At 44.1% G+C, this 23,285-nt stretch overlaps 1 protein-coding gene across 2 annotated transcripts; it reads left to right on the top strand.

Moving 5' to 3' along the window:
• The first annotated feature begins 219 nt into the window (after nucleotides 1-219).
• WIPF1 (WAS/WASL interacting protein family member 1) lies at nucleotides 220-12,558 on the top strand. 2 transcript variants are annotated; one of them, XM_086465943.1, is made up of 7 exons: nucleotides 220-270; nucleotides 1,791-1,920; nucleotides 4,165-4,350; nucleotides 5,610-6,374; nucleotides 9,175-9,387; nucleotides 11,072-11,185; nucleotides 12,503-12,558. In XM_086465943.1, exons 1-7 carry the CDS (start codon nucleotides 220-222, stop codon nucleotides 12,556-12,558), a joined length of 1,515 nt encoding a protein of 504 aa, XP_086322069.1. The 2 variants fall into 2 exon arrangements, with proteins under 2 accessions (XP_086322069.1, XP_086322070.1); XM_086465944.1 differs by lacking the exon at nucleotides 4,165-4,350 and having other exon boundaries at nucleotides 1,791-1,919; nucleotides 5,810-6,374.
• Nucleotides 12,559-23,285: the final 10,727 nt, after the last annotated feature.

The raw sequence follows: 23,285 nt of genomic DNA, 5'->3' as shown, positions 1-23,285 counted from the left end.
GTTTAAGGATGCAGCTGGTTTCCATACAATGAAACACAAAGTGCTTTTTACAGATTATTTAGACTTAGAAAATGTAGTAGATAAATGTTAGCTGCAAGGATGTTTTTCAACTGAGTAGAAATCTGTTTATTAAGATTAATTAATCTCTGGGCCTTGTGTGTTTCTTTGTTTTGCTGTGCAGGTTTCTTAGCAAGACCAGACTGAGCTCAGCCTTCCACCATGCCTGTGCCTCCCCCTCCAGCTCCACCCCCACCCCCAACACTGGCCTTGGTAAGTTTTACACGAAGTAAATGTACCTCTGTTCCTGCTTGTCATATTGAACAGGACTCCAGAGGCACTGAGGCGTGGATGAGGGTATGCGTGACATTTGAGGAAAGCTCGCTGACATTTTGTTTACTGTTGATGACTGATCCTCTAAGAATGACCATCACTTCCACTCCCTTCCAGTGCCCATATGGATGTCACTAGCCATGTTGACTCTCCATCCTCCTCTTCGTCCCACAGTGGTGGTTTGATCTGGTGTAGGGATCCTGGGTGGAGAGGCACAGCTCCTCAACAGCTTGTCTAAGTCAGGGGCATTGAAGTCTTGCTCTGTCCTTGCCTTTCTCCAGCTACATTCTCCCACCTTCTCCCTTGTTCTACTCTAGTATTTACATGACCCAAGCTGGAAAAAATCAATCTTATTATCTAAATTTGGTAAGGATAGTTCTTAGCCAGCACAGCTCCCTCAGCCAGCCTGTGGTATCAGCGCACTGGATCTACTGCTGGCACAGCATGGTGGGTGAGACTACATTGGACTTGACTTAAATCAGCCTAAGCTGGAATAGAACTTGTGCTGTGTTTGCCCCAACAGCCAGTCACCCCACTGACAAGGAAGAAAAGGCTTCTTGAAATGCCGTTGCAAAGTACTTAGGTATCTTCATAGCAAAACCCTAACTGGTTAAACAGATAGATTGGGCTGTGCCACTGAAGAGTCTTTCCCTCATTTTCCACCACAAGCAAGATATGGACTCTGTGCTTGGTCCCCCCATAGCAACTCTCACCACCTTTGAGGAAATTTCTGTAAAGCTGATATGATAAGTTAGAAAGCTTTTCAGGAACCACCATTTCCTAGACGAAAAAATCACATATACATGCGTGTGTGTGTGTGTGTGTACATATATGTGTATGCTGGGAGTTTTTTTGGTTCTTCCTTGAAAAACTCTGTCACCAAAACATAAAAAGAGAGGACCATTGAGACAAACTTCATGCATTTAAAGGTTTTATTGGGTCTACCTGAAGAGGTCTACATTGTTGAAGTGCTGATTGCCATTTTAAAGTATCAAAACTAAACTAGTAGATAAAGCTCCATCTTTCTTCTTATTTATCCAGAATTTGTATATTAGGAGTTTTCACTACAACTTTCAAGAATGTCCACTTTTTTGTGTAATCAAATTATGTGTGTAGCCTGTTCTTGTTCAGTCTCCAAAAATGATAATTTGCCACAGATATGTCCTGGCTTTAAAAAAATCAGACTCTAAATCTTGAGTGTAAAAAATGTGAATTCACATAGAAGTGTCCTGTTTCCAGTGAATAGTGTGGGTTAGAATAGCAGCAGTGTTTGGTGCCTCAAGCCAGTAACAAGGCCAGCTACCTATAACATTATCCACAAAACCAGGTGTGGCACGCTACCCACTCCAGTGTTGTTAAAACAGAAATTGAGGTCTCAAGTAACTACCATATTTGAGCAGAACTTTGTAGCTAGAAGCTGAAGTTTATTTTGCCTCCTTATTTTTAATTTTATTTTGCAGGCAAATACTGAAAAGCCATCCCTAAGCAGGTCAGAACAAGCAGGGCGAAATGCTCTATTATCTGATATTACCAAAGGAAAAAAGCTAAAGAAGACTGTTACTAACGACAGAAGTGCTCCGATTCTAGACAGTAAGTATGATTCTGCATGTTGGAGTTTCTGTATGCGTGAATGGTTCTACACACTTGAATGCAGAAAATTATTTTATATATCGTCATATGAACAGCCATGAGAAAAGCAGGTGAAATAAAATGCCAGAAGTTGGCACGCATAAAAATAAATTCTGTTCATCCTGGATTAAGTCAGCTGAGAAATCGCGTACTGCTTGTGAAATGTGAGTGTTAATTTGTTTGCTTATTCTCATAAAGCAGTTAATTTTCTCATTTGCTTAAATCATCAAATGAGCAAATTTGCAAACCATACTAGGACCTCTGCTGAGGAGCTGCAGCAGATCTGGCAAACAAAACCCCTCTCAGGACTGAGGAGAGCACAGAGAATAAAGTGGAATTTCAGACTCGACTTTTGCATAGACAGTATAAAAATAAAAGCACCCCTGGCATGACACCATCAGCTTGTTAATGGCCCCAGTACTACTTAAAGCAAAACCAGAGCCAGGAGCCACAGCCCCACCTGTGTGTCACTCTGCTGCACGCAGTTTTGCCACTCCTGGAGTGACTCAGGGATGTTATCTTTTTGGCTGAGCCTTGTTGCTCAGCCTGCCCGGCAGTGCTCTGGCACAAGGCAGCACCTCCACTTACCTGAATGGAGACAAGGTCTCCATCCAGCTGTGCTGCTGCTGTGGTCTCCATCCAGCTGTGCTGCAGGTGCTGAGAGAAGGCTGAAAAAGCCCGTGCAGCAAAAGTGTCAGGAAGACAGAACAGAAACAGGAGAAGAGCGAGGAGCAAGGGCTTGCTACATCAGAGGATCAGTGTTCATTGCCTAGGGAGAGAGAACACTTGTACAGACTGATTAACAAATGTCATAAAACTCAGTCCAGACCTGGCCATGCAATTAAAGGCTAGACTGTGATAGGAAGATGGTGAGGAAAGAAGGAAATGCCCAAAGGAGTGTGACCAAATAAGAATAATAAAAAAAATAGATATAGCCCTGCAGTTGGCCAGGTACTTAGTTATTAAACACTTGAGTATTTAATCTCTGAAAGCACAGTTATATGTTCTAGCTATTGTAATGAGTGGAGAAAAGCATTAAGGGGATTAAAGTTAAAAAATATTATAAATGATGCAGCCTATTATCTTGTTTACATGAATTAACAAATCATGATGAAAGACTAAACCATAGTAGCAGCATTTCTCCAGAGGTTCACACCCTATGTGAGTCAGAGCTGAACTGAGCTAATGTGCTTAAGAAAAGAGAAGGATGATGTGAAACATTCCGCCATGAACACATTCTCCCTTCTTTTTACTAGGTGGGATTATTAGAAGTGATTTTCATCCACAGATTTTAATTACTTTAAGTTAGTGAAATTTTTACCCACCCAAAGTTGTGAAAATCAAAATGCCAAGAAATTAAGCAATTGATCCTCAGCCATATAGCCTGTCATCTGGGAGCCAGTCTCCACAGGTATCCCAACCTGTGGGCCTACTCATTTTGCAGCGATGCTCTGAATAGGGCTCTTCCCTATATTTGTAGTTGTGGAAACACTTTCCTTTTACGTTTAGCATGTCAGTATTGTCACAGAAGTAATATTGACATTAGAGAGAAATGGGAGAGAAGGTTGGGGGGCTGATAAATAACCCCGGCCTATTTGAAAAATTAGCAGCTAATGATCCTGTCACTGCATTTCTGGACCTCCAGGAAAGCAATCAGTAAGGAAACCTCTTCCCCCCACTAGACTTTAAGTAAGTAAATATGTTGCAACATCGTCAATAGTGACAGAGTTCTGAGCATTCCCAGAAGTGATCACCAGAGACATGTCCAAGAGGAAGGACACCTCTGTCTTCCTCCTTCCTTCCTCATTTCCCATGAGATTGCCCTGTACCTTGGTTTGCTTATGGAGAAGTGGAGGGGAAGGATAAGAGAGCAAAGGTATGAAGAAATGGGAAGCAGTTACAAAGATACTCTCAGAGGTCTCATCCATGCTCAGTTCCAAATTCTCTATAGTCACTATTTCTCTGCTTTCCAGTCCAGAGCAGACTAAAGGAAAGTGATGGCTTAATAAAACACAGTGGCTATGTTTATTGCACCACCTCTTCCATGGTGCAATAGTGGTGGTGATGGTAGCTGTGATGATCCAACCTGAACAAGGACTTGTGTATTTTGAAAGCTCATCCATTTTTCCCCAGCTCTAATGAAAGAGATGACTTTCCAGAATGTCTCGCTTCTCTGCCTAACGTGAGGGACTTTTTTCCCAACAGAACCCAAAGGACTCAGTGGAGGTGGCGGCGGTGGTGGCTTTGGAGGAGGAGGAGGTGGCGGTGGCAGCAGCGGAGGTTTTGGTGGTGGCAGCAGTGGCAGCTTCAGTGGTGGCGGACCACCTGGCCTTGGAGGCCTTTTTCAAGCAGGAATGCCAAAGCTCAGATCTGCTGCAAGTCGAGATGCTGGTAAGAAAGACCTTGCAGTTCCAGTGTGAAAAAGTAAATGACATTGCTTAAAACCTTTATAGCACTGCAATAAATTATCTGCTGGGATTGAAAAAGTCTTCAAATATCTTAGGCTCTTAGGAAATGTAATTTTCATATTGAATCTTGTTTTATTCTGAGTACTAGGTTTTGTAAGGGAGAAGTGAGACTCCTCTTTCCACCTATCCTCGTAGTTATTGATGAAAACTGAAGATATCAGCAATGTTGAATTGCTACCTGCAAAGTACAGTCAGGCAGACTAGGTCCTCCCTTAGCTGTGGGTGTGCAGGACCAGAGGGGAGCATAAGAGGATTCAAAATTAATTTTCGCTTGTGCACCAGGAAAAAGGATCTACTTTCCAAATGGAAAGTACGTCTGTATCAGCTCCGCAATGGCATTATTTACCACTTAGGGAGTGCATGAGGCATACCAGGTGGCTGGTACGCACACTGCAGTTGGAGGCTTCTCTGGGGCATGCACTGTATCCTTCTGGCTGGCAAAACAGCTGCCTGAAGCCTCACACCCCTTGAAATGAAGATCTGGGGCCAGTAGGCTTTGTAAGGTTAAGGACGTAAGACTTGACTCTTGTTGAAGGAGGGCTAGGCAATGGGGATTGTAGGGTGTAACGAACCTTACGTATTTTACAGACTAACGTAATTTTTCAGTATATATGTGTTCAAAATAGTCTCTCGGATCTGGTATTTTCTATTGTGTCACAGTCTATTTTGGGAATTTTTATTCATACAAAAGTTCCTGGCATCACAGAACAGTACTTCTTTGACTGCAAGGCTGGCTGCCTGCTTCCTGACGTGCACAAGTACATCCTTAGATAATAGCTACTAGAAAAGGCTGAAAAGCACCTTTTGCGAGACTGCTGTTGTTAAGTATCATTCAAAAGCTAAGATTTCTTCGCTTTCAGGTTGATAGTATCAAATACTTGTTCTTTGCCACTTCTTCCCTCCCCCTGCTCTTGCTTGCTGTGCGATGGCTGCACGGGTTGTGTTATGTTGTGGCCGCTCTGGCCTCTGACGAGTCGTCCCTCATGAGCGTTACCTGCAGCAGCTCCCCAGGGCTGTCACAACTGCTGCTGGCTGTTCTGGGTGCCAGGCCCTGAAGGCTTGCGTGCCCCAGGCGGGGCTGACCCTCTTAGCGTCTGCAGGGCCTTAGGGCGCAGCCCGGTAGGAAATCGCCGAGCGAAACCCCTGTCCGATGGACGCTGACGCCCTCTCCTGTGTCCGCAGATGCCGGGGGAGGCCGCCCGCCCGCCCTGCCGCCCGTAGGCCGCCCCGCGGCCGCCAAGCCCTTCTCTCCGCCGAGCGGCCCGCCGCGCTTCCCCGGGCCGCCCTCGGGGCCGCGAACCCCCGCTCCCGAGCCGCAGAGGAGCCGCATGCCGCCGCCGAGGCCCGACGTCGGATCCAAGCCCGAGACCGTCCCGCCCCCGGTGCCCAGCACCCCCCGGCCCATCGCCTCCAGCCTGCACAACAGGGCGTCGCCGCCGGTACCGAGCGTGAGCCGGCAGCCCAGCCTGGGGCCCTCGCCCCCGCCGTTCCCGGGCAGCCGGAGCACGGGGACGGCCGGGCCCCTCCGGCAGCCGGGCCCCAGCGCGGCGCCCCCCTTCTCCGGCCGGCCGCCGCTGCCGCCCACCCCGGGCCGGCCGGCGGAGGACAAGCCGCCGCCCCCGCCGCCCCCCGCCGGGCACAGGCCGCCCGCCGCCCGGGAGGCAGCTCTGCCCCCGCCGCCGCCGCAGAACAGCAAGCCGCCCGTGCCCTCCGTCCCCCGGCCCACCCTCGGCGCCCCGGCGCCCCCCCCGCCCCCCAGCAGGCCGGGGCCGCCCCCCGTCCCTCCTGTCCCCGGCGGCAGCGACGAGATGCCGCGGCTGCCCCAGAGGAACATCTCGCTGGGGTCCTCCTCGGCGCCCGGCGGTGGGGGTGGCCGCTCCGGACCCTTGCCCCCCCCGCCCAGCGAGAGGCCGCCGCCGCCCGTCAGAGACCCCCCCAGCCGGTCAGGTAGGGAGCCGGGGGTTTGAGGGGCTTGAACAGATGGGCGCGGTGCGATGCAGGGACGATTGGTGATGGAAAGGGGAAAGTTTCGGATTGCCCAACCGTGGCTTTGGCCGTGCCCCTTGGAGCGTAGCCCAAAATCTTCAGCCGTCCTGCCCCAATACAGCCCTGCAGGTGCTTGGCCCGATGTGACCCAGAAGGAGCAGTGTGGGATGGCTTCGGCCGGGGCGTCGCATTTTCGCCACGTGCGATGCGCAGAAGGGCCGTAGGAGCACAAAGCAGCATGGGGCTGCACCTTCCCCTGCCAGCCGCAGCCGGGCACACACTGGCTTCGCACAGGAGACAAACGGTGCTGTTGGGCACGAGGGGTTCAGCGGGTGGAAGTGAGGGTTTATGGGCATCACGGTGGCTTAAGGAAAGCCACTGTGCATCACCAGCCTGCTCACGTGTGCTTTTGCAGATCTCAGCGGCTTTCATTATAATTACTGTAATTAAAAAGTGTTGCAAACAGGGGGTTTCCCCATTATGTTCTTTGATGCAAAGAAGCTGTTTTATCTAGCTTCTGGTAGGTGACAGCATTTGCCTTCCTGAGTCAACCAGTGTGAGTTAATGGTGGCGTTCTCGTGAATGGAGGTTTGCAGAGCCTGACCTACGTGTTGGGAGACACGAACACTTACAGCCCAATACAAATTATTTTAATAAAAGACCCAGCCAACAGTTTTTAAATATAATGGCAGTTGTTACAGCATGACTAACTGTTGTTACTTACCATATGCAGATTTCAAATAAGACTAAAAGTAGAATTGTCTTCTTTGAGTTATTTCATACTATACTTTGTCCTCTGTGGCAACTATTATTCATAACTTTTAAGAATTTTACATAAGAACTTATCTCTCAATACTGGATGGTTCTCCCTTTGGAGATGAGAGAATTAGACATAAACAGCCAGGCCCTGTAGCATCAGGAAGGGAGAAGCATTGCACAGAAGACGACGCTGGGAAGCTCCACAGCGTGGCCTTTCAATTCATCCTTTGGAATAAAAATCTGGAATCATGTCAAACCTGCGCAGGCCTGGACAATAGAAATGAGTGTCATGGGACCTCCCACAGGCGACAGCCATCCATGTTGCTTTCCAGCTCCTTGAACCAGCCTGGATCTCCTATAGCACAGCACCTGTAGCCATGCAGCTACAGAAAGTACTGGCCTCGAAACCCTGCTCTGTGGAGCTGGTTGCCAGCCCAAAGAGCGGCACAATGCCAGCCTAGCCTGCAGTAAATAAATTAGAGGAATCTTGTCACATCTGACTGGGAGCATGGATCAAAATTGCAGAGCGTGCCTGGAATTATTCAGACACTTCCAAGAGTTTCTTCTGTGATGGCCTCTGCTTCCACCAGTGCTTTACTGGTTCATTCTTTTCTGGGGCAGATGGTTTTAGCAAATCTGTGCTACCTTTCTGCTGGCTTAGTAAGTAGGAGGAAGTTGTAGCAATAAATTATAAACATAAATACTTACATGCTACAGCAGTTCAATATTAGATTATGAGGTTTAGGTTGGTTTAGAGTGAGAGCAAGCAAAACTATTCTGAAAGTTGTTAAATACTTCTTATTCTTAGAAATCATTCCCTGAAGGCAAACTTCAGTAATTTATAAAAAAAGAAGGGGGGAAAAAATGGGAAAAAACAAACCAAACAAACGAAAAAAACAAACCCGCAAAGTACAGCATATTTCTTGAAGCATGTTTCAAGGCTCGTTGCTGGAGACACAATATCTCCTACTCTCTTTTTCAAAATGCATGTCTATAACTAGATTTCATCAGGACAAGGAAGCATTTCATATAAATGAACATAATTGCCAGTTGCCCAACTGTGCCAAACAGGGGTAGCAAGACCTTTGAACGTGCATAGTCCTCCACACCCTCTGCTTTGTCTCCTCGTGTCCTAACTGTGGGTACCTCTCTCCCTGGCAGCAACAGCTTTCTCACCTTTATTTACCAGCTCCTCTCAGAGAAGCAGCCTTCCCTTGCCCTTGGGACAACACTGGTCCCATGTTATGTGGGCTGTGCCTTCATATTTGACCCATCGTGTCACCATGCCAGTTACTCAGATACACAGACACTGGGAACGCCAGTCTACGTGTGAGGTCTGTTTCCAGTTTAGCGGGAGGTGGATATGCTCCAACTACCAAAAAACCTGGCGTGCAGCACATACATTTATAAATGAGGGAGCTGATGACTTGCTGCTTAATGCTGCCACTCCTGGGCTGAACTCTCCTGTGTGCCACCACAGACACTGGCTGTGACACCCAGAGGGGACCAGCCCTATGGAAAAAGAGCCTCTGAGGGTAGCAGAGCTCTTCTGCTACACGTCCTCTTGCCTTGCAACGGTACATGGAAAGGAAATGGTCTATGGTGCGGACCTCCACAGTAGCCTGAATTCCAGCTGTAACTTCTCCTTGTGGCCAACATAATTTAGAGCGGTTTAAAAGTGGATTCAGGGACCAGCACCTCTACAGAGGCTTCTGTAGCTGAGGGAAGTGGGAATACAGGCACTGAGGTGTATTTATATTTAGATATACCCTGCTCCCCTGATCTCTACTCTTCAAATCAGCACCAACTCCCAAGAGAGCCCCATAGAGCAGGGAAGTTGGTGCCGAGGGCTATTCCCCCTCAGGGCCAAGGGTCCCAAGGCCGCCCATCCTCTCTGGTTTGTTAGCAGGAGGCTGTGCAGTGCAGGCAGTGGCTTTTACCACTGGCCAGAATAACCCCTGGTGCAAACGTGTTTGTGTGCTTGCCTCTTGTCTTGCTCCAGGCCCCCTCCCACCACCTCCTCCCATAAGCAGAAATGGAAGCACTTCAAGGGCTTTGCCCGCTACTCCCCAGCTGCCCTCCCGGGCAGGGCTGGATGGCCAGAGAGGTGGATCACGACCGCCACTTCCCCCTGACCGGCCAGGCTCGGCAGCACCGCCGCCACCACCGCCACCTTCATCAGCCGTCAGAAACGGCTTCCAGGATCCAGGTGATGGTAAGTCATCCTTCCAGTTGTTTGCCTTTGATAGGGACCGTGTAGCAGCTTTTGGCTTTAATGTGTCAAAAATGGTTTGGGATAGAGGGTTTTTTTGTAGTGCAGGCCTTTGATTTCTGACCAACAGGGGTGTCATTTGGGTACCCTGTTAAGTAAGAACAGAGTATTATGCCATACATAGAGCAGAACTGCAAAGTCGTCGATACAGTCTCCAAAATAACTCTTGGAAAAATAGGCAGAAAAAAAGAAATGCGTTCGCTGTGCTTTGCTTTGCGACAATACAGAAGTAAGGCCTAAGGGGATTGTTCTGACTTTGATACGAATTCAAACCGTAGCTACACTAAGGCTCTTTGGAAGTCAGAACGATGACTCAAAAACTGAAAGCTGAAAAGCAGATGAGGGAAGAGATTGTCAGAACGCTGCTGAAAATGTCAAGTGCCTCTCTTTTTGCTGGTGTTTATTGAAAAGGTGAGGTTAAAGATTGTTGCGTTTTAAAGATTCACTGTGCTTTTCTTTTTAATTGTTTTCTATTTGCAAAGGAGATAACTATTTCAGCTAATTATGGAAGGCCAAAATTGGTATTTCTGACATTTGTAAGGTTAGAAAAAGCCAGCAGAAATCAAAACTGTAACTCATGCTTTTGAAGCATCTTCACACATCAGATAAGGCAGGTGGGTCACAGACACATTTTTTCCTACACAGGTCATTTGCAGTGTTCAGAACCTGCAGCTCCTTTACACACTGGTTTCTAATTGCAACCATTGGGAGTAAACATAGAAAAACTGGATCCCAGCAAATACCACATGTACAACTGCTGGGCAAAACTTACTCAGCTGTTCATTACGTTATGCAATAAAATATAACAATATTGCAAGAAAGTTATGGTTGCAAAGTCCTGAAGCAACCAAGTGAAGAAGTGACAAAGTTGAAGATAGCCCACACTTTCTTCCTTGGACCTCCAAATTCAAGTGCAGAACAAAGCTCTGTAAACATTTCCTGTTATTTCAGTGAAGAAGCTGATCAGCTTGCTTTATTCTTTAGAATCCTATAGACTCATTAAGTACATCAATAGGACCTCTGTAGTCTCAAGAAATATAGTTTCAACTGATGCAGCCTTCCATTTTTGACAGTAGTTACATACAGGTTTCTCTGTCATCATAAATTTTATCATGATGGCCCCAAATTTTCTTTTTCCTGTATAAAAATTAAGAAAGAAAAAACACCACTTATAAGTCAGTGTGCGTTTAATGATGCTTTTGAGCTCTGTATATCAACAAAGTAGGAATATCAGAAAATTCTATACCCAGGAACAAAACACTGTTCTGAAGTAGGAGACAGCATGCATTTCCACATATATATGTATGCATGTGTGCGTTAAAAAAGCAGATCTGTTGTACACGGAAGTGAACACAGCACTTTTTTCAGTGGAATTATGGCCATTTTCCTGATCTGTGATGTTGCAATAGATTGGCTAAGTGATCAGTTAAAGTTAATAAGAATTTTCATTCACAAACTAACCGAAAGTATCATCTTCCCTGACTTCCCAATAGGATGCTGGTTCAATACTCAGCTATGTATGCATTTTGCAATATAAAACATGTATTAGACATGATGTTAACGTCAATTTACTTTCCTGAAGGCGTGTCACAAAACTAACAAGTAAATTGCATGGGATTTTTTTCAGATGAATGGGAAAGCAGATTTTCTTTTCATCCTATATCTGATTTGCCACCTCCAGAGCCATACGTACCCATGAACAGAAGTTATCCCAGTAAACTAGCAAGAAATGAAAGTAGAGGTAAGTTTGTTCCACCTCTGCTGTTGGAATTTCAAAGTGTCATCCTAAAAACAGAGTGGATGGGGAAGAGACTGGATGGCTGCAGTTTCAAAACTTCTCAGACTAACAGCGTGGTCGCTCTTCCCCACCACACAGAAAAATCTAAGTGCAGATTCGCAGGCATAAGCCCTCTTAAACTTGTATTTGAGGGGGGGGAATTGTTTGGTTTTTAAGTTGGAACATGTGCTGTGAGAGACCACCTCTGCCGTTATAGTCAGCCCTTCTGCTACAGGCAGACAGAACCAAAAAGTCCCCTAGGACTTCCTCCTCATTTCCCATCTAAATTCATGCACAACTCCTTTACTCTTGTGCCAACGTGATCCTTGAGTTTAGTTATCCTCCCTCCTTGGTGTGTTAAACCCCTAATGTTTTTTAAGACAACAGTCATATCCTCCTCTCAGCTTTCGTTTTGCTGTGCTCATTAAATCAGGATGTACCACGCTCTGCTTCCAGGCAATGTCCTCTGATCATCAGGGTTGCTTCTGTATACATTTCAGTTTGATTTTGTCTTTTCCAATCAGTGTTACATGCTACTCCAGTTCAGGTCTCAGCCCTGTCTTCTACAGCAGCATAAATGTTTCCTGTCTTCATTAGTGATATTTTGCCTGATACACCCAAGGATCAATTTACTTCTTTCACAACCAGTGACATCGGTGGTTCATAGTTATCCTGTGATCATCTGTACACTCAGATGTTTCTCTCTCTCCTGTTTCCAAATGACGAGGTTTTGGTTTAGAGCAGAAATTCCTGTTAGTCTCTGACCCTTCACTTTGCCCTGTTTAGCTTTCAACCCATTTGTATTACTCCACAAAGAAAGGCAAAGTATTATATGAATTTTTTATGTCTCAGGAGCTTGCAGTGAAAATCTTCATACAGGGAAAAACATGAAGAGCTTTGAAATGTTACTGTATTTAGAGCTTACCATTTTCGTTGAAATTTGCATGTGTTGCAAGTAGCACTGAGAAGGTAAGTGTTCACAAAAAATAGTAAGGCTAACAGGAGCTATCAGTCTGGTTTGAGAAGAGGACAGAGGACTAAAACACATATGCTTTCTGGACATTTGGGGATAGCGTTAATTAAAGACTTTCTTTTACACTGTTTGAAGTTCTGATGTTGTTTAATAAACTTACCGGCAATGCTACAAAGATCTTTTAGTAAAACAGCTAGGCAAGAAAATGAGACAATGTTCACCAGTTACTGAATGAATGGCTTGGATGTAAACTCCCACTTTAAAAGAAGGGAGAAGGAGTAACACAAAAAACTTTCTTTCTCTTTTAGGTGGCTCTGGACGAAAAGAAAGAGGTGCCCCCCCGCTTCCACCTATACCAAGGTGAAATGGGTTCTGGCCCGTCTTTGGGCAACGTCTGTTTTCAAGTGTCCTTCGAGTCAGCTGTCCTGTCCACATCATTGGAAAGTTGTCTGTTTTGCTTTATTTCCACTTTTGGCTTATCAGCTGAAACAAACTTCAGTCTCTATTACAGAAGTAATAGAAGTAATAGATGCAGCTTATGAACTATAGTTGCTCAAAGCTATGAATTTTATTTGCTTATACTGCAGGCTGTCATGAAAAGCGTTTTGCGGACCATACACAACATACGTGCATCTTGCTTACCATGTCCAGCCCTGTCCCCTTGAGAGTTCCACAGGGAGCTCTGGCTTTGAATTGAATGAGAGCTGGAACAAAGCTGTTTCATTCACTCTGGGTACAGTGGCTATATTATTTGAATGATAAAGTACAGCCTATTTTCTGTTTAAAAAAGAGTTGCTGGGGAAAACCATGCAGCCAAGAATCCCCTGGATCCTTCTTTGCATGCCTTACTTGGCCCATCTGCTTCTGCAAGCCATAGACCTACTGCATGGTGACCAAGAGTTCATCCTAAACCTTTTCACTTCAGCTTAGCCATGCAAGTCTTATTTTAAACAATAGATAGCACATCCTGCCGCAGGGATGGAGTGTGTCTGGCTTTGTTTTTGTCTGCGGAGAATCTTCCAAAGAAAAGCACAAGTGAAGAATTCAGCAGCATAAGACCATCTCTTTTTTTATCCCTCTTTCCTTGTTTTTAATAGTGTTATGCTTTTAGTCACCTAATTCTTTACTGCTCTAATGTGGACCAACCGACAGTCATCTGTGCCCTGGGTTATTGTAATGCCCTCTACCTGAGACTGTGTGCGAAGAGTCCCCAGAAAGTAGCCTTGGTGCAAATGCAGCAATGATTGTAGTTGCAGGCGCCTTCTGTAACGCAGTGCTCCACAGACTGCTTTCCAGTTGTTTCTTTGATACAATTAGATGATGGGATTTGACCTAAAAAGCTTCCTGGGGCTTAGGTCACAAAGAGAGATTGTATTTGAGTTGCATTACAGTAGAGCAGCTGAGGTCAAAAATGTGTGTTGGTGAAAGCCCTTGGATGTAGTGAAGGAGGTCTGGAGTTTGTGAGTTCAAGTGGGAGCATCAGCTCCAAAATTTGCTCTTCTGCACTGGTTCAAAAGAAATGGGAAGATTTGGCCATCTGAGTTTATCATGAAGCCTGTTCTTTCAAACTTTGCTGAAAGGAGTCTCTACAGAGCACTGCAAGGCTTACATTAATGGAAGAGAGAGCAAAGTGTTCTTACCTTGTGACAATTGGTTAACATGTTTAATGGCTTTTGAATTTTGTGTATGAGAAAAGAGTTCATTGTATGAGTGCCTTTTACAAATGGACCTAAATGCGTATAAAAATGCCTTTGGAAATTAGAGGAAGATTATAATTCTGGATTTGAAATATTGCTCAATGATAGCTCTTTGTTAATTGGACTTCTGAAGGTTAGCTCTGAAAAATTTTTCCTCTGTCTCCTCAATACTTTCTCTTTCTTCAACGTACTCCTTGGGATCCCTACCAAGCCTGTGTCAGCAGCCATGCTTCACAGGGTGTTGCTCAAAAAAAGAAAAAAATAGAAAAAAACTAGTTGTGTAGGTCAAGAAAATGTTTCTCTAGCATGGGAGACCTGATCCTAAGTACGCTCTGCAGCTAGAATGAGGTCAGTCCTTGAAAATCTGGGGAATGTAGCCGAAGAGACTCTGGACCCCTCCCCAAAGTGTTTGTGCGTAGGGCTTTCTGCTCTGTCAGTGGGCGTGGAGGAGCAGATCCCCTTGCTGCCCGACAGCCTGGACAGTCAGAGTGAAGGGGATGAGACAGAGTTGGATTTGGCCAGATGAAATTTAATTTGGCCTTTTCAGTGTTTGTTTACAAAATCTTGTTAGCTGTGATAGCATTTGATTATGTGCCTGTTTTTTACATTTTTATATCTAATGACCTATTTTAAGTTACTATTTATGGTCTTGAACTTGCAATTAAATGCGCAGGCGCAGGGATGTAGCTACACCTAATTGCAGGATCGTGGCTGTAAGAGTATCTTAAACAGATATTAGTGGGACCTCCATGTGACAGGTGCACCTTGGGATCAAACCTAGCGCAATACTGAATTTGTGTATGTATTTTACGGATGTCACTTAAAGTGCCTGTCTCTTTGGGTATTATTATGTGAATAGAAGTCCAAATAAGATTTTTAGATTAATAACTTAAAGGATAAATTATTGTATTCATGTTTTTAAACTTTTTAATAACTTTCTAAGGAAAAACATTTTGAATTTAAGAATGCAATATTTTCAGTACCTTGACCTGCCAAATCCTTATTAATATCCAAATAGCTATGCAGCCAAAAAAAAATACCCTCCAGAACCTATAGCTTTTTTGTAACTTACCTGCTTCCAGCATGACTGTTTTACTTTAAGTCAATGAAAACGCTCCACATTGTTCTGCCAACTCTCTGCATCATTCAAAATATCCTATATTTCATCATTTGAGCAAGGTTTTCTGACCAGGAATTCTGGACCACTACCAAAGACTCGGCAAACCACCTTCAGTCTCGCTTTAGAATGTGCTGTGTAAAAGGCCCTCAGTCAACAAGCTGAGAAACCTGAGCTGCTTGGGTTTTAGCACTTCTTTGTACTATAGAAACCTCTTCAGAATGGATGTTTGGCATATATGTAAAATAGCTTAACAGTGTAGACAGAGGTATTTTTTTTCACCTAATAACAACTTTACTATTTATATCTTTTGCTATAGAAGTCCCTAGATATATTCCAGAACAATGCAGCATTTTATCATTCAATATACTGCTTCATATATCAGTAGCTATTTACAATATGATCAGTATTGAAGTATTTATTTCACTATGAAGTGTTAACAAAGAATACAAAACAGATTGAATCAATGGTGCCTTATGACTTTTTTAGTCAACCTTTCTGGTCTCACTAGACAAATTAATAGGCTTTGTTCTTCCAAGTCCTAATGTAAATAGTGCCGACAGTAGCATTATACGGTGTTTGAGCCAAGTCCTGCTCTTGTAATGTGCTCAGTCTGCAAACTTTGGATTGAGCTCAGTGTGTGGAGGGACTATTGGATCAGTCTTTAGGTGAGGTGTAAGTGGGCACTGGATAGCCTTGCAATCAATCATTGGTATTGCTCTGGGAATTTAACCTTTTCCCAAACCCAGTGTCTCACGCTGATGTCCATACGGCCCAGCTGACTTCAGTGTGGTTGCGTAGGTTATTAGAGGACTATATTTGATTCACTGCGTGCATGTAAGATTTACTGGGTTTGTTTCAATGGCATTGTATTATAAACCTTCACACCTCAAACTGTCTTTTTATGCCATCACTAAGACTTGCATTGTATGACAATGGCCATGGATGTTCATTTTTCTTTAATTCAAGTCAGTAAATAAAATGGGAATAACTTTTGTACCCTGTGACAATAATTTCTGCTCAATATTTTTGGAAGAAAAGCATGTTAGGTCTGTTATGACTTTCTGCACCAGCCATTGGGAGAAGAGGTCACAGTGATTAATGTTCAGACCTGTTAAAGGAAACTCAGCTTGTGATTCAGGAAGCATGTCTTTCTGTAAACAAACTACTTTTTAAATAAGGTCACAAAGTTCTTGTTTAGAAGCCAGCATTTCCCAACACTGAAAGAATCATAAGAATGATTTTTTTTTTTTTCCTGCAAGACTGAATTATTAAAGAAGTTCCTTAAGTTGTCACTTAAAAAAATGGACAGTAGTTTGTCCTTGCAGCAACAACTGTTTACATGTCACTTGTAGAAGTAGGTCTCTGTGGGAGCAGAGGATGAGGGAACTAAACTGCAATCGTGCTTCACATATATTGTAACACAACAATTTTCTGGGCAGGAGTATGGAAATAGAAAGGGTACTCTTTGTCTTGGAAGCAAAGAATGGAGTTGAATGCTCAAACTGGGATTATTTCAAGCAGAGTGTCAAATGTTAAGAGACCTAGGAGGGCCTCTCAGCCACAGGACGCTGGAAAGAAGATTGCTCAAGGAAATAAAAACCAATTGGCTGAAAGTTGCTATCAATACTAGAGTACAAATTATGATATAAAATGTGTGTGTATGTGATACATGTAGCAATAGTGCAAACACCATTGCCTCACAGCCAGGTGCGAACAACCTGTTACGGCGGTACGTGACTCTGTATAACATATATTGTATGAACTTTAATCTTTCAAACGGTATTCACCAGAAAATAAGGGGAATCTCTTAGCTAAGATGTTTGGTAACACATTAAGTGTAGCTAGTTCGTGGAATGGTTCTTCACGTGCATTGGAAGAGAACGGGGATCTTGTAGCCTGTAAGGTGGAAGTGTCTGGACCATTCAGATAAAACGTAAACCTGGAGCACTGGCAGAAAGGGGAGTGTTGGAGTTTCTCACCAGAAGCAAGGCATGTGTGTATGTTATCGGTGAATGAGTATGCAGCAGATGTGCAAGCAGACTAAAAGAAAAAATATTGAAACTGTGTGTCTTAAAAGGGAATAGCCCTTCAGTATGTTGCCATTTTGAAATACAGTTTGTCTGTGATAAATGTTCTTTACTGTAAACTAATGCATGCAAAGGAAGGCCGCTAAATTTGGACTTCCAAAGCCACACAATACTATGAAAGAGAGAGAAACCTAACTTAAGGCATAGGCTGAGCAGAAAGTGAGTTTTTATCAGATGCTTGAAGTTTGATCTTTTTATAAAATATTAATCTAGTTCTGTGAATATTTTTTTGCTTAACAATTATTTTGTATGTGATTTTGTTCTCCTTATTTTTCTGTCCTACGCCAAATAAATGTTACTTTTATTTAATTGGTGGTGCAGACTGTTACATTGAGAACAACCACACTTGCTTCCTTGACAGAAACGCATGTCCGCTTTAGCAGGAGTGTAACAGTGAGCCTGGCGGGAGATGGGGTGGGTTGTCCTCCTCCCCTCCTGCCTGCCATTGCGCAGCAGCACAGTGGTAACGCACAGAGGACTTTGGGCCTCCATACAGTGAAGATTAGACACCTGCAGATAAGGATAAATAATGAGTTTAGTTGAGGATAAAGAATGATTGAAAATCTGTGGTGAGTGATGCTGTACTTGTAGATGACTGTTGTGTGAGCTATGGGCATTGGCTCTTGGCGAGGCAAGCTAGGCAGTTGCCATGGGGAGATGACATGGAAAATCACTCTTGTTAAGCACAGATTTTTGTTCCTCTTATCTCCGCTCTCTAGGCAGAAGGCTGCCAGAGAATACCAAACAAATGAAACCCTCCTTTTGACTTTGGAGCCCTGTTCTTGGATGTTAACCTTTTCAGGTAATTTGGACCAGGTTCGTCACAGAAAGGCCCTTTGATAAAAGCCCAAAGGAGGCTCAAATTCAGGCTGCACTTCCAGCTTCTCCTCAGAAATTAGAAAGGTCATTTAAATCCTGGAGCTAAAAAGCTCTATGCTGTAACTCATCTACCTTGCAAAGACTTAAGTAGCAGGTTTACTCTCACACAGATGGTGAATCCTTTGACATCTATGAGGCCTGCTTGTTGATAATTGAATTTCATAGACTGACTGGGACAGGGACCTTGACTTTCTCGAAAGACCACAAAACACTGATGGCTCAGATGTAGCCTAGAAGCCCACCAGTCCTGGTGCCTGGGCTATATAAATAGCAGAGCCATGACCATGGATTTTGTGACCTGTAAAGGAGTTGGCTCAGCAGGCAGAGACACCTTTGTTTGCAGATCTTAGTGGCAGTAGCCTTGAGCAAGAACTTGGAGGTATGAATCTAATGATCAGCTAGTAGGACTGTCTGGCTCATGTTTTACCAAAGGAGACATGATTCTTTCTGGTTTTCAAGAAATTAAATCACTTGCTTGACTTTGGGAAGAGGGAACTGAACTGAGCATGCCGTGACCTAGTTATAACCACAACATAGTCCTTCCTCCATTTAACTCAAAAAATGCTATTGCTTTAAAATAAACCCACAGACTACATTGTAAAACAGTTCTGACTGCTCCCTGCAGTTGTAGGAAGGCTCACGTGTTGCACGCAGTGCACGCAAAAATATCCAACTCCTTTGATCATGGTTCAACAATTTCCAATGACCTTCCTGCCTTGTATGCACAGGCTGCTCCCTTCTGCCCTCTCACCTAGTCTCACTCCATTTCACATTGAAAATAGTAAGCTAGTCCTAGCCAGTTATTGATTTGGGGGCTAAATATTGGCCCATACATCTCTGCATAACAATTAATGTATTATTTAGGTTACCTAACAAAATAGATCAAGAGCCTGCAGGATTTTTCTCTGGCTAACAGCAAGTATAATGAGCAATTCTTAACAGTTGTTTCTGCTACCTTGTGGTTCTCTGAGAACTACCCAAATATGTAACATGACATAGGCTCGATTCCAAGTTTCATTTTCTGTTACACCCTTATAAGTCCTACACATTTTATTTTATAGATAATGAAACTATGTGGTTTACATTTCTAAAGCACTTTGAAAAGAGCTCATCCTTTTCACTTACTGAATAGGACTCTCTGTAATCCTCCTAAAAAGTTCGTACTTACTTTTCCAAGCTGTGAGGGTCTGGTGCATACAGTGGCATGCCAGCTTTAAAATCAATTGTTTTTCATAAGAAAAAATGTTTCTCCCCGTATACATTAACTTCTGTCTACAGTCAGAGCTGTGCCTGGCCTCCACTCCCTCTTTCAATTATATCACAATAAAAATTTTACAAAGCACATGAGCACCTCAGTAACTTTTTCTGTACCCTGTTGGTTGTTATGCCTTTGGGTTACCTGTGCTGCTTGGTCTATGAGGGTTTACACAAATACAGACTGCTAATCAAAAACTTTGGCGAAGAATAAAAGTAAACGGGGTGGCACTTTGTCTCCACACTGTAGATACTGCATCAACGCTGGGAATAAAAAGCAATATGAATAATTTCTGTTTCTAATGTGAGCTAGTAAAAGCCTCTGGACACACGGATTACATCCGCTGACGAATGTACAGGTCTTACAAAGACACCTCTGAGCAGAAAGATTGTTTCACATTGTTGGATGACGTACTTCATCAATAATAACTTGTCTTTTCTGTAACTCGTGAAAGCATTCCTCTAAGAATTAATTAATACTGCCATAAGTCTTAGAAGATGCTCATCTGATGACTCCCTCCCATTGTCTTTCTTGTGCCTAGGAAATGTCCCAATACAAGCTTCATTAACCCAGCCATTTGCCTTCTAGCAATGTAAGTGCACTATTCTTGTGTAGCAAACCCATGGTAAGCAGCCCTGCTATCACTTCCCAAACTGAGGCAAAACTGCTTGTTGTCTATCTTACAGCCCCCAAAGGCTCTAAGGTGGCATCTTAATGGAAAAGACAATGTCTCAGTTGTGTTAAACTTTCAGTTTCAGCGGTCAAAACTCTCTAGGAATGACTGCATAATGGATTCCTTCTGTAGTGGATTTTCCAATTGTTAAATTAAAAAAAAAAAAAAAAAAAGCTACTGGTTTATTCTGTTCTTTCATAGGTAATGTAAAGAGATATTTATATGCTAAAATTTTGATACCTAAGGGTCTTGGGGTTGAGGGGGCTGAGGACAGAGGGGCTGTTGCTTGCTGCTCGTCCTTCCTCTTGCCAAAACAGAAACCGCTGATCCTTCCCTGCAGCTGGGTCAGGGCTGTATCACTGTGAAACTCCCTTTTCAAAACCATTCCCTTCCCAGGGCGGACCACTTTGGCTACCTTTGGCATTTACCTGTGTGCAAAATTGTTCAGCTCCAAGCTTGTGAGAACACAGAACGCGGTAAGGTGCATACCAGTTCCCTTCTGAAAATGTTTTTGTGTTCACGTTCAGGTAGTTCTTTATCTCACATCCTACCCAACTTGAAGTCATTCATGTATACAGGGCTGTGAAAATGAGACTTTCCTGTCCTTCTCCATTCTAGTAGAAATTTTAGTAAATTCAGTTTTAGTAATTTAGTTTAGTAAAACTAACTTACTAAAAAAAAAAAAAAAGACGTTTAGTAAACTCAGTGGCTGAGCAGCAGAGCCTATGCTGCTGAAGGCCGAGCACTCCCAAGCCATGATAGCAAAAGGCAGCTGAAGTGCTCAGAGCACTTGTGAAGACAGCAAGGCAAAGGCTATGGGTGAAAGTCTAGGCTTAAAACCCAGCCTCTGTCATATGTATGTTGATACTGGAACTCACGTACCCCATAGGTAATGTCCATTGCGCTGCTTGTCAGAGACTGCAGAGCCCGTTAGTGTGCTGCCTGAATGCCAGCCCTTGCTGTAGACTGCTCAAATCCTTCTGTTGAGGGTTTTTTCCCTCCCTATTTAAAACAGGAACTTTCACTTCTGCTGTTTGGCCAGGAGCTTAGGTTACTTACGAAACCCGGGAACCTTTGTTTGAAAGCTTACAGATATGCTGTTTGTTTCCTCTGAATATATAGTTATTCTCCTCAACTGCGCCTGCGGGACTGCTGCTGTGCCTTCATCCAAACGCCTATCAACTGTGGGGTTGGTGTTTTTGCTCCAGATTATTGCTGTTTTGAAAACAAAAATCCTGCTGTGTGCTTTAAGAGAATCACCACATACCCACCATGTCAGGATCCTCATTCCTCCTTCTCATACACACACTGGCCATTTGTGTAGCAGGGGGAAAATTGTAAATCTGTTTTTTTGGCTGCAAACATTTCTAATGTAAGTCCAAATCATAAAAATGAGAAAAAATGTGTGTTTGTGTTTGCTTTTAGCTAAGCAGGTGGGAACAGGTATGATGCACCTCCAGCCTAGGAATTTCTCTGTGTGCTGAGAAATACTCCGCCCCTGATGCAAGAGAAGCTTTGTGTCCTGTACGTTGTCTAAACTTTGTGTTCTAAGCAATCAGAGGCTGAATACGTTATGGAAGAGCATGTTAGACGGTCAATTAACAGCAGGAACATTCCCTGCAATCATCACCAGGGAATTTGATTTCAAATGCTTATTTCTAGAGCTCTCTCGTTTTATTGTTTTAACTAGCTTTTGTTCCCCCTGCCCTTTTTTTTTTTTTTTTTTTTTTTTTCATACAGGAAATAATTTATTTTTACGAAAGGCTCTAGTTTCCACAGCGGATGACACTTAACAGCCCAAACGGCCCAGTTCGCCAAGCCCTGCTGAAGCGAACGGGTGAAGCGAGGGCTCCCCGAGGCCTCCCCGCGGCAGGAAGGCGGCGGGGCCGGGCCGGGCCGGGGGCTGCGGGCGCTGCCTCGGCCGCGGCACCTCGCCCCAAAACCGCCTTCGCGCCACTGGCAGCGCGAAGGTCGCTCGGTGCGCTCGGCGGCTGGTCCCCTTGCCTGCCCCCTCCCGCTCCCCGCTGGCTCTGCAGCCCTGCCTCCTGCGGGCGCTCCGCACGCCCCCGCGGAGCGGCCGCCCCGGGGCGCGGGCGGTGTCCCGCAGGGCGCTAGGTGGCACCTGCGGCTGCTTTGCGCCGCTCTGCGCCGCCCCGCCGGGAGAGCGTCGTTAAATCAACGGGAAACGTTGGGGGTTATGTCAGTTAGAAACGTCTCACAACTGTTTCATTGCTCGTATGGCAAGCAAGTCATAAGCTGCGGCCCTCGTATTTAACTATCGACAGTTTCGATTGTACAATTTGGGCTGTGAGCATATGGCAATGCATAGCCCGCTTCACTGCTGGTACAGCAGCGTGTTCACTCCAGACATATACGGGCCGATCCTCCATGCAGTTACACAACTCTTAGGCAAGTAAAATTCCAGTATTGGCATAAAAATGATGCAACAGAATAACATGTCTGGCTCTACTCTGTTTCAGTTCCACCAAAAGCAGTGTGCTATTAGACCTAAACAAATACAATCTTTAACAAATAAAGTTTAACTGCAACTGGAGAAGAAGGTAAGAATTAAACCATTTTACAGAAAATATCAAGTGGAAGTAACAGATCATAGAACCGTGGAGTGGTTTGGGTTGGAAGGGACCTTAAAGATCATCTAGTTCCATCCCCTCTGCCATGGGCAGGGACACTAAAGCCCCATCCAACCTGGCCTTGAACACTCCCAGGGAGGGGCAGCCACAGCTTCTCTGGGCAACCTGTTCCAGTGTCTCACAACCCTCATAGTGAAGAATTTCTTCCTAATATCTAATCTAAACCTCCCATCTTTCATAGTTGTAAGAAAGCCACTCTGACAATGTTGCAGTCTTAAATCTAGTATTTATTCAACAATTTAACAGAAGAAATAAATTCCTTTGTATTGTGAGTCAAAGAAATAGAAAACACAATCAGTCTGGCAATCCATATGAGGTTAAAATGTTGGCCATGAATTTAAATGAAATGCCAAATTGATGAACATCATCAGGAAAAAGCAGGAGGAAGAAACAATGTCAAGGAAGAATCCGTAGGTGACAGAGGGAAAAGTATGAAAAAAGTATAAGTACAGTAGCTTTATGCAGAAGATTTCAGGAAGAAGAGGGTGTATTAATACACTCCTGGGATAAAGTAACAGAAAGGATTGAATGCTATAGCAGTGGTGAAATGAAGAAGAAATAAATGAAAAAAAAAAACCACCTGGATTTCTGCCAAAGGAGACAATACACTGCAATCAATAAATTTGTTGGATAACGTTTAAACTGTGTTCCTGTAAGTAATAAATGGTGGCTTGAAAAACAGTGGGATATGATGTGATCACAAATGGAAACTTTGTAAGTAGAGAGAGT

Source organism: Leptosomus discolor, chromosome 5, assembly GCF_034619465.1.
Source record: "Leptosomus discolor isolate bLepDis1 chromosome 5, bLepDis1.hap2, whole genome shotgun sequence".
NCBI lineage: Eukaryota > Metazoa > Chordata > Aves > Leptosomiformes > Leptosomidae > Leptosomus > Leptosomus discolor.
The sequence above is the reverse complement of the archived record's forward strand: the minus strand, read 5'-3'. Positions and strand labels throughout refer to the sequence as shown.